The sequence below is a fragment of the Amphiura filiformis genome, chromosome 11 (genome assembly GCF_039555335.1).
Source record: "Amphiura filiformis chromosome 11, Afil_fr2py, whole genome shotgun sequence".
NCBI lineage: Eukaryota > Metazoa > Echinodermata > Ophiuroidea > Amphilepidida > Amphiuridae > Amphiura > Amphiura filiformis.
Window position 1 is genome coordinate 66510823 of NC_092638.1, and position 12227 is coordinate 66523049.

The 12227-nt window shown below is 38.9% G+C and overlaps 1 protein-coding gene across 1 annotated transcript in view; it reads right to left on the reverse strand.

Annotated features, from left to right (window-relative positions):
- Positions 1-1389: 1389 nt before the first annotated feature.
- Positions 1390-12227, reverse strand: part of LOC140165170 (uncharacterized) — a 45036-nt gene continuing 34198 nt past the window's right edge. The window contains exon 9 of the mRNA XM_072188610.1: positions 1390-3226. Within this exon, the coding sequence (XP_072044711.1) occupies positions 2793-3226 (434 nt within the window). The 3' untranslated portion in view covers positions 1390-2792. The remainder of the gene's footprint in view (positions 3227-12227) is intronic.

Sequence of the window (12227 nt, forward strand, 5' to 3'; positions counted from 1 at the left end):
CTGTAATTATGGATTACAAATCTAACATCCCTGTCACTTTTTTCCGAAAATAAACAACATACTTGAAACATAATCAAGAAAAAACACGATTTTTGCTCATAATAATAAACCTGTAAAAAAACGAACTGGCAACTACAGTCTCTGAAAGTTTTGAAAGTAAGTCTTTTGGATTTGAATTTAAATCCCTGTGATTTAGAGTGTACTCTTTTACTTTTTCTCTGGCATTTCGATATATGAAAATGACCCTTATGAAAATTGATCCGGGTCTTATAATGAGTGTCACCCCGGGTGGGAAACATTTCTAAAAGACAGAGTTAAACGACTAATATAAGCTGAGACAATTTCATGAATAACGCACACAGAACTGAACAATTACATGATGAAACTTGAAATTTAATAAAACCCATAACCATGTTACAATGTCGACATTTAACAAAATTATAAGAGATCAAAATAAACATAAGTTTCGAGGGCTCGTTACCACAGGTAGCCATACCTCAATAATACAGTAAGCCAAAGAATCATGGTACCAGTTGTATTCACCCCTGTATATCCTAAACAAAGACAAGTATGGTTTAAGATCTTATTTGTTGAACTTGGTTGAGAATTAAAGAAACGGTGATCTGAAACTTTTATGTTCTAATCAATGAAAGGACGACGCTAGTTTTAACGTACTAATCAATTGAATCACGGCACTAGTTCTCTTCGCGAACGCTTTGTGTACAAATCAACAGGGCATGCAATAGAGCAAACTGCAACTTTTAAATTCGCATCTTCCTTGGGTTTTTGGATCGTCGTGTTTTTATTTCTAGAACAATTTCAACCAATGAGGTCTTAAATTCGAGCTAAAAGATGCAGCTATTGGCTGTTGGTTCCAATTATGACATATATGTCTTTGTTTAGGATATACAGGGGGTGAACATAACTGGTACCTTAATTTTTTGGCTTACTGTAGACTAATAAATCCCGACTTAATCCTACTTTTCATGGTTTTTGTTATTTTTCATGCCAGTCTCAAGGCGCCTTCGAACTGTTGTTCTAGTTGCCTCTCATGGTTCCAATTGAGGGATACGATAAGGCTCCAAAGAGGGAGAGGGGGCATTGTAGGTAGGGACACCTTTTAGCAAACGGCGAACGGCAATAAAAGAGGGATTTCTTGATCCAAAAAAGGTGCTTTGTCGATCAATTTGGTCAGTTCATGCTGGAAAATGCAGGCGCGATATTGACTTTCTCTCTTGGTGCATACTACTTGCCATACACTCGGAACGCGAAAGTTAATTTCGCAGCTGCCGTGATTCCTTATAATGTGCCGTTCAACGTTCACGCTGGCTGAGTGATCGGAGCCTAACCAACACGGCGCATTTAAAACTGTAATGTCGACTTAGTAATAATAAGTTTATACTGTATTTAATATATTTAAAGGTAAGTCAGTGTGGTTCATTGTCGAACACCAACGGTTTTTGATAAAAAATAATATTATTTATTCAACATACTTGTTAGTTTTGTGATTTTGTGAGCGTTTTAAAGTTTCAAATAATCACATTCAAAAATCCTGATTTTAGTCAATTTGTTACGCACACCACATGCATCAGCTGCTGTATTTTAGACTAACGGTAAGGACTGTAAATGTGAAATGGGAATGGGGTATTTAATTTGAAAATTAATCTGGCGCCTCAGTATTGTCTAAAAATTTAAGGCCATATTGTAACATTTGCTGAGGAGGACGCCTCAATGTTTTTGAAAAGTCTTATTTTTTCAAAATTAAATTGTACTTTATTAAACTGGCATACCCTGCAAAATCAAGACTCTAGGTGCTGTAGTTTTGTCAAAATCCGAGATTGTGAATAAATCGCTGGAACCGTCTCGTATAATTATTACGATGGAAATAATAGTCGAACGCGTACGCGATGTTAAACACAGTGCATACATGGCGTGCGGGACGGTCACACACAGATAAAAGGATCGTACCGTATCACAACCGAAAGAGTAACACGCATTGGCGACATCGGCGCTAAAAGTAAATTCCAATTTTCTTTGCTTTACCTCACTTGTACGGCTCAAAATTAAAAGGGGCATATCTGATATTTTGTATGAAAATGTTACAATATGGCTTTAAGAATAGAATACAATACAATATCAGTATCTTTACATTAATAATTACTAGTATATTAACATTAATAAGCAATGGCTTAAAATACCAGATCTAGAAACAACGCTCTGGTACCATATCAATTTACCAAAGTTTAAGTACCACGTGATATAATGTAATAATTGCAAGACAAAGACAGTAATTGTTATGGCGCTTGGCCCCAGTCAATCTCTTCTCAGATATCATTGCTCTTACCAGACCAAAATACTTATCTCAGAAATCATTGCTTTTACCAGACTTTACCCTATTCTGAAAATGCTCAGTTTTATAGTTTATCATGTTCACGATTATACCGATATTTACAATTGTAATGGTACCGAGCCCTCAAATAAAGCTGAAATACTCCACAGTCACTGCATTCTGTTTTTAGAGGGATTGCGGAGGCCATATTTTGATTGAGAGAGAACAAATATGGCTATTTAATAATATTCATTTCTTTCTTAATTAACCTTTTTAGTATTTCCCTTAAATCCTTTGCAAAGTACGTCATCTTGGATGCGCAGATCGTCATTGCGCATTTTGAATTGCGCAGTACTGGTGTGCGCATCGATGATGACGTAGTCGTGGTTACTTTTGCGAAGGTTTTCTGGTATTAAAGAAGTGCTCTATTGACGACTAATTTCTGGTTTTGGACTTTCTGTGTTTAATACAACATGACACCTGAGAAGCTAGAATACTTAAACTGTTCGTTAATACCATAATTACTGTTCTTAATAGCACCCGACCGTGCTTTAAATTGCAACTGTACTTTATCGCCGGCATCCAACTGCACCGAGGCAGTATTACTCGAAATATGGAGGTTATTCTCTGGAGATTCGAACGTGGAAATAATCACACTAACCCCGTTTTTCTTAGATATTTTCATCAGTGAGATAACAGGATAACTGTATTGCTTAATGCTGATATGGAAATTAAATTCGAAAAGACCTGACACGGGAGAGGTGAATGTGCTAGTTGTGGTGTCGAAAGCGTTGCCGATATTGGTTTCCGTTTCCTGAAATGTAACAACGTCGCCAGGAGCCCCTTTCTGGTTCGTAGTTTTTACGGCCATAAATGCGACCATTTGACGTAGTGAACCTGCAAACATAAATGTAGAAGAACATACAACGAACTAAGTATTTTTAAATGTAATGGGGGCACACAAAATGCACTGCAACATGCGTACATGCTTTATACGTTTATGGGTAAAACAATATTAAACAAAAGGGCAGTTTGTGTCTGATCATAATCAAACGCTTTCTTCGGGTAACACTTTTGATGTTTGGAATTAAATCTAATACTGAAATTTACTTTTTTGCAACTATTGCGACGTTGCGTCTGGAACCACCAGACTTCATCAGGCAAGGGACCCGCTGGGCTGGTCACGCTGATGAAGTCTGGTGGTTCCAGACGCAACGTCGCAATAGTTGCAAAAAAGTAAGTTTCAGTATTAGATTTAATTCCAAAACTCTGTTTGAAACTACTGGATGACTAAGAACATTCACTCACTTTTGATGTTTATATGGTATTTTTGCTTGCAGGGTGAAAACCCCGTTTAGAGCGTTTTGTGCACGGAACACGGAAAAATGGCGAACCTGGTAAAAAATAATTACACAGCCGTGACTCTTTCTTTCTTTCTTACATCGATTTTGACCTAACTTGGTCACAATGATTATTGACCATGCCCCTACATGTCACGTGAAACTTGTGGGGTCAAAGGTCACGCAGGGGTCATAGGAATTAAAAACGTGATTTCAACTCAAAATGTATCTTCTCCTACAAATTAGGTAGTATATAGTGACGCTACTTGCACACATGCATTGTAATTACCCAGTGTCTATAGGGTGTACACAGATTTGGGGTCAAAGGTCATTAAGTGGTCACTTCCGGAATACCTTCAATTTTTTATTAGCTAAGGAAAATATAGGACAGTAACGGTATGTTCACATATGAGTTGCAATTACCCAGTGTATATGTGATTTTTTTTATTTGGGGTCAAAGGTCATTAAGGGGTCACTTCCGGTATAAAACGAAATACCTTTAAAATGCATCTTCTCAAACAAATTACATAGGACAGTGACGCCATTTGCACACATGCATTGTTATTACCCAGTGTCAATGTGTTGTACACAGATTTTGGGTCAAAGGTCATTAAGGGGTCACTTCCGGTATAAATCGAAATATTAAAAAAAAATTGTATCAGCTGAGAAAAACACAGGAGAGTAATGGTATATATGTTCACACATGAATTGTGTTTACCCAATGTTTATGTTGTATTTTTTTGATTAAAGTCAAATGTCACTAAGGGGTCACGTCCGGTATAAGACCAAATACCTTCAACAAATTTTATCAGACAAGGAAAACATAGCATAGTAACGGTATATTCACACTTGAATTGATGTTACATATTTTATACATGATTTTTTTTTTTGGGGGGGGGGGTCAAAGGTCATTTAGGGGTCACTTCCGGTCCGAGACAAAAAATGCATTAAAACGCCCATTCTGCCATGGCAGAGCAATGCCACGTGCACATTATCCAATGTCTATGAGACATTATGCAGTCGTGTCCACAGCAGAATTCACCACGACCTTTGCAGGACTTAAACCCCATTAAACCAAGATAAACTTCGTTGAAAACAGCTCAACTATGTTAAATCAGGGATGTGTCTCATAGCCCTGGTTAAATCCATACACATATGTTTCTGATTTACCTGTGCGATATTTCAATGTGCGTGATGAAATAGGTATTATAATTTCAGTTGGATGCACCATTACAAAGCAAACGAACAGTAACAATAGTGAACGTGGTCTTTGTTTCCGAAATGAGAACAATAGTCTGTTTATTGTTATCCAGCCATGTTGATGGTACAACTCATGTCAAACTTGTCACAGTTGTGATGTGCCCTGAGTAATTTAATTTGATGATTTATCTTTGTTTACAAAGTTACATGAGTGATGACATTTTAGGGAATTCCCCTCTCAAATTGAGCAAAACAAGTTGAATCATATCTAATTTGGAATATTTGGAAACCCCTTCAGATTGTAAAGAGATGACATCATATATGGGATTCCCCTCAGGAAGTGATGTAATGGGATTTCCCCTCAGGAAGTGATGTCATGTGAAAGGTTTATGTTATAATTAAGACTTTGGAATTTCCCAGATTGAGCATAATGTGAAGGTAGTAAATGGCCCATAATAGAATGGGGTTTTTCCCATGCTTGATATATAAGAAATGTAAACACAATTATTGTCACAGTTGATAGTGTTGATCTGGGCTATGCTTACAGTCCAATTCCTTGAAAGAAAGGAAATTACAAACCAGAAATATTTTATGTAGTCAAAGTGCTACTATTTACCAGTGTTGTCGGAGAAGATCTAGAATACGTCAAAGAACGTTATTCTTCCAAGAAAGGAAATATATTCTTCTGTCGACTTGCTGAAGTCTGGTATTTTGATTCAACGCAACTGTCAAAATAAGTGGGGACAACTGCATCGCAGTCCTGCTTCCTGAAGATATTGTGTGAAAGGTGGAAATAGCACCAAGTTTGGAGAAAGCAGCGCAAGGAGTTAAATTTGGAGAACTGCGCAAGGAGTTTAGCATAGGAGAACGGCGCAAGGAGTTTAGCATAGGAGGACAGCGCAAGGAGTTTAGTATAGGAGAATTGCGCAAGGAGTTGTAAACGTGTTTGGAGAACACCATTTTCGTGTAAGGATTTTATACGCAAGGAGTTATCAATGCAACTTGCAAGTGTACAAAGGACTTCGCTGATTGTCGCAGGACAAGTGAATAGGGATATATTACATCAGTCGTCCAGAACATTACAAGAACTTTATGATCACCAAGAAGAAGAATGCTGGCTAAGTACAAAATAGATAAAGAGTGATTATATTTGATTAATGTATATGTGCATTTGTAGTCATTATATTGTACCAAACGAAACTTGCTTTCAATTAAAGACTTAGATTTTGTTAGCTTAAACGAACAGTGTATTTGTGTTGTGCATTCGTGTGAGTTCGGGTAAAAGGTGATTTTGGCCTTGAGTCAAGTACGGCTCGTAACACAGTTATTGTGATCGTGTTACAACAGTAAATGAGAAACATGTGATTTTGGACTTAACACGGTTTGGAAAAAGTTTTTCCATTTTTAGCTCCCTATCGGGCAGTCAGTACTCCATATTTGGGAGGGCTCGACAACATCTTCCCAAAATCACATTTTAATCATTTTTAGATGACCATAGAGGGAAAGAATTGAAGTTTATTTACAGCTTCTATGGCGAAAATTGATCAAACCGATCACACGATGGTGCTCGTTCGATGTTGGAGCTATCGCGAGTCAGCTGTGAGCACAATTTGCCATTGAAATTACACGCCCGACTGTTATGACATTTTGGAAGACTCTGTTCCGGAAAACAGCTCGACAACAGCTTTCCCGTGACATTTTTTACTTCAAATTGTAGTATGTTAAGGATGAACACTATAATTCACATGTGAGCTTCTATGGTTATTATTGGGTGAAGGGTTTCCCACCAGCCCACTAACTAGTCCTTTGCCTATACATACAGTACAGTCCCGGAAGTACAGTGAGTGAGCTAGAGGTTAATCATCAATTGGAGCGCTGTGTGTGCACTGAATAGGAAAAACGGACAGTAACTGCATAATGGTTTCCATATATCTTGGGGTCAAAGGTCATTAAGGGGTCACAACACGGCTGTGTTCGTGGTATTAGACCACAGCTATGTCTAGTGTTTATCTACAATCAAAATCCGAATTACAAAAGACTAGTTTGCGTCTGACGTCAGGGCAAAGGCGCACATTGTCGGTTGCTGACCTGCGCAGTACGGCATTTTAGGTCTAGTTGGCAGGACGTCATACGCAAACTAGTCTTTTTAATTCGGTCTTCAATATTATAGTTTTGTTCTGGGGTAATATGCAAATGGTGGCGCTAATAATCTTTAGTTCCTATACAGATGGCATAGGACACGCGACACGTGACGTACGAGGCTGACGAAACTACAAGGGTGACTGTAGTATAGTGTTATGCGCCCTTAATGTATTCGATGTATTCGTAGGATGTCAACCATGTAGTTAATCAACCTTCCCATCATGCTCGTGGTAGTTGACACGATAACGTAAATAAACAAGTGAACTGATTTAACTACCGGCGTTAAGATACTCTTTCTGTGCAGTAATATGTTTTTAGAATTAACATATTGATTTGACACCACATAACATATTTAGAATTGTTTGTGAAAAAATCATGACTACACGTTTTCCAATGGCAACGTCAAATGGCGATATCGGATCCGACCGACCACCCCCACCCTCTTCCTATATTAGGGTGCAGGTAATATCACATTTGGGACCCTTAAGCACATTTGCCGTAATATTTGCATAAAAATAAGTCAAGGAAATAAATATTTCTTCTTCTAATCTTCTAGTCGCTTCCTGGTTGGGAAGGGGCTGGGTGCACTCAGTCTGGCCATCTAGTCTATTTTGATTATTATTTTACTGTATTTATTTATGACAGTGTTATTTTTTCATCATCATTATCCTTGATATATTATGTTGCTTGATTTGTACTGAATTATACTTTGTTTTGGCCCCTGCTCAATGTGAGGTGCACTGACTGGCTCCCTGGAGCTATGTCAGTGGGTCTCACATTGTTTTGGTCTGTGTGCACGCAGTCGCTTCCTGGTTGGGAAGGGGCTGGGTGCACTCAGTCTGGCCACCTACTCTATTTGATTTGATTATTATTATTGTACTGTATTTATTTATGACAGTGTCATTTTTCATCATTATTATCCATGGTACAATATGTTGCTTGATTTGTATTGATGTGAGATGCACTGACTGGCTCCCTGGAGCCATGTCAGTGGACCTCACATTGTTGTTTTTGGTCTGTGTGCACGCAGTCACTTCCTGGTTGGGCATGTATGTGATTAGTGTGTGTACTGTATTTATTTATGCTTGTTGAAATATGATGTATTCATGGTTTGTATTGAACTATACTTTGTTTCTGGCTCTCGCTCCACGTGAGGTGCACTGACTGGCTCCCATGAGCCATGTCCATGCATGGGTCTAACATTGTTCCTTAGCAATTTGCAAAATTGCTAAGGTCTGTTTCTGTCAAGTTCTTTGTTTCTTTGTTTCTTTGTTTCTTTCTGTCAATCTTATAATGAGCCACCGTAGCCATATGCTTTGAGCCATGTTCACCATAGTTGGTCATTAGGACCATTGGGTGGGGGGACAAATGAAACATGATCAACTTCAGGTCAAAGGTCATCCACTTCCGGTCAATGGCCAAAAACGTGATTTCACTAAAAATGCTACTCCTTCCACAAATTACACAGCACAATGATGGCACTTTGGTACATGCATCAGCTATACCCAGTGTCTAAAAGTTATTGTCCAGAATCGGGGTCAAAGGTCATTAAGGGGATACTTCCGGTATATGACCAAATACCCTAAAATGCTGATGCTGTCGCAAATATATATAGTACAACAATGTTACTTGGTCAAAAGCTGGTGGCACAAATGTCACATGACCAACTCAAGGTCAAAGGTCATGGAAAGGTCATTATGGCCGAAAATGTTATTTCCTATTATCTTTACTAAAATTGCTACACCTTACACGAATTACACAGCAAGATGACGTCACTTGACATATGCATTAGCCTTGAGGTCAAAGGTCATACGAAGGTCATTATGGCTGATGTGATTTTCTGTTCTGTTACTAAAAATTCTAAGTCATTCCACAAATTATTATATAGCATGACATTACTTGCATACATCCATTGGGGTCAAAGGTCATTGGGTCAAAGGTCATTGGGGTCAACGGTCATGTAGGTATTACTTCCAGTTTGTAGCCAAATACCTTAGGAAGTCGCACTATAATAGCGCATGACCAAAGTTGCACAGAAATATTTACATGAATATTGAATAATTTTTGGTTAGGCCGAATAAAAAAATAATCATGTTTCGCGTCTTCTCCCGCTTCCTTTTTTGATGTTTCTTCAATTTATATTTTTATTTTTTGAAATTCAGTTATAACTTTTAAAAAAATATGTCTCTAGGGAGTAAAGATGCTTTCTATAGCCTTGCTAATATACAAGAAACACTTTTGGAAGGTTTTGTGATAATTAGAGGAGGCCTATCTCGTTGAACAAGATGCCCGGGGGGCACTGGTCATTGACAAGGGGTATCATGCGTGGCTACGAATTCTCAAATAGCACCCAAAACAAGTATTTACGAGGTCTGAAAATGCACCCCTAAACAAGTATGACAAGTGCAATTTTATACCCTAAATAAGTATTGACAGTATTTTTGCCCCTATTAGAAGCAAATAAATCAGTCATGTTTTGACTCGAAACCCCTTTTTAACCCCTTTTACCTTTATTCCATACTACATTTGTCTCAAAGGACCCAAAACACTATGATTTATTGTACAAGGTATACCCTTTTTCTTAAATTTCCTTGTTTTAGAGACCCTATTCACGATACTTAAGTACAGGGCCTGATCATGAAAAAAGACCCTTTTTACTTGAATCTTTGGCCACGCATGATACCCCCTGGTCAATGACCAGTGGCCCCCCTGGGACAAGATGTAAAAATAGGCCTCCTGTTTTTTCCGGGCATTATTGTGAGCGCTAAAACAGTTCTAATTATGGGTATTAGCACCAATTTTACGATGAAAAATAAAAAGCCCCCTCTTCCTCCTTTTTGAAACATGTTTTTTTTAATTTTACTTGGCCTTTTACTTGGCCCATTACAGAAACTTGGCTAAAACCTGATGATTTTACTGCGGATTTCACTCCTGATGGTTACACATTCAACCATATTCCCCGCGTGTCCAAACGTGGTGGGGGAGTGGGTCTTCTGTTTAGATCAAACATGAACATCGCTATTCACAAATTTGACCAGTTAAAATCTTTTGAATCAATTCATTGTGAAATTTCAGATATCTCACAATCTCTGCGCCTTGTTATTATTTATCGGCCACAGAAGAAAAGCACAGGCTGTTCATTTAATGACTTCATCAATGATTTCCATACTTTAATGGATTTGTATGTTCTTCATAAATCAAGCCTCATCACAGGTGATTTTAATATCCACATGGATGTGCCTGACGATCCTGAAACAATTCAGTTTGTTGATGTTCTTTCCTCTTATGAATTGTTGCAGCATGTTACTGAACCAACTCATTATCTGGGCCACATGTTGGACCTAGTGATCTCAAGAGAGGGTGAATCTATTCTTGCTCATACCATAGTTAAAGAAAGATTTTCTGATCACTTTGTGCTTGCTTGTAAATTGAACATGAATCGCCCTCCTACACTGAAAAAGATTATCACCACCTGCCACTTGAAGGCTATCAACATCACTGACTTCTGTTCTGACTTCTGCAGCTCAGCTTTTTCGACCAACCTGTCCGAGATCACTGATATGTCTCATCTTGTTGATCAATACAACAAATCTCTCACTGACATCTTCAATATGCATGCGCCTGCTAAAACTCGCACTGTCATAATTAGACCTTTCTCCCCGTGGTATAATGACGAGATACGCGAGGCAAAGCACAAGAGGCGACAGCTGGAGAAGAAATGGCGTCGCTCGAAGCTGGAGATTGATAGGCAACTGTATTCTGAACAACGGCAGTTTGTCATCGGTCTCATGTGCAATGCCAAGGTCAACTTTTACTCCGCGCTGATAAATGAATCTGCCAACGATCAAAAGCAGATGTTCAAGACATTTGATAAACTTCTTCATCGAAGCAAAGACTCACCTCTTCCAAAATCGTCTTCTGATGAAGCTCTTGCAAACAGGTTCTCGGACTATTTTATAAAGAAAATCAAAACTATTCGCGATTTGTTTCCTCCAACTGTTACCTCTACCTGCATAGATGTATCAACGAATATCTGTTTGGATCATTTTACCTTGACAACAGAGGACGAAGTAAGGAAAATAATTATGAACTCTCCAAGCAAGTCTTGTTCATTGGACCCTGTCCCGACATGGATTGTTAAAGAAGGTATTGACATCTTCCTTCCAGCTCTCACCCACTTGATTAACACTTCCCTGCAGTCTGGCTCTGTCCCTGCTGTTTTGAAGGAGGCGCATGTTAGACCGGGTCTCGATCAAGATGATCTGAAAAATTATCGGCCCGTGTCGAACTTGCCTTGGATTTCCAAACTCATTGAAAGAGTTGTCTCAGCAAGAATATCCGATTTTCAGGAAAGAAACCAGCTTCAAGAATGCTATCAATCTGCTTACAAGAAACGTCATTGTGTTGAGACTGCTTTGTTACGCGTCCAGAGTGATATTTTGAGTGCATTGAACAGTGGGGATATCTGTGCTCTTATTTTGTTAGACTTATCTGCAGCATTTGACACTGTTGACTCAGAAATTCTTTTGAAAAGGCTGCATGATTATATTGGCTTGAGTGGCACTGCGTTATCCTGGGCTAAATCATACCTAAGTGATCGTTCTCAGCGTGTTGTCATCGGCAACTCCATGTCGGAGCCATGCACACTTGAATTTGACTTACCGCAGGGATCGGCAGTGGCGTAGATTTCTTTTTGACATTGGGGGGGATGGAGTTGGAAAACATTCTGAAAGTATAGTAAATGCAGCATCTTTTGGCGACAGAATAAGCTTATTGTACAAATGCGCGCGAAGCGCGCGAAAAATTTTGCTATTTTGAAGCTAAACTGATGAAATATGGTGTAAAAGTGGAATAAATGCGCGCGAAGCGCGCGAAAATTTGCACTTTTGGGGCTAAAATGGGCAAATATGAGGTTAATTTGGTCAGAAACCCATTATTAGGCGTCAACATTGGGGGGATGATTGTATGGACCATCCCCCCCTGACAAAATATTGGGGGGGGATAAATCCCCCCCCCCCCATCCCCCCGGGATCTACGCCTATGGGATCGGTGTTGGGGCCGCAGTGGTTTACAATTTACACTCATCCCATTGGTGACATAGTCAGAAGGCACAATCTGCAATTCCATCTTTACGCAGATGACACCCAGATTTATTTTGCTTTTAAACCATCTGAATCTTCTCAAAGTATTGCTCGCATTGAAGTTTGCATCGAGGA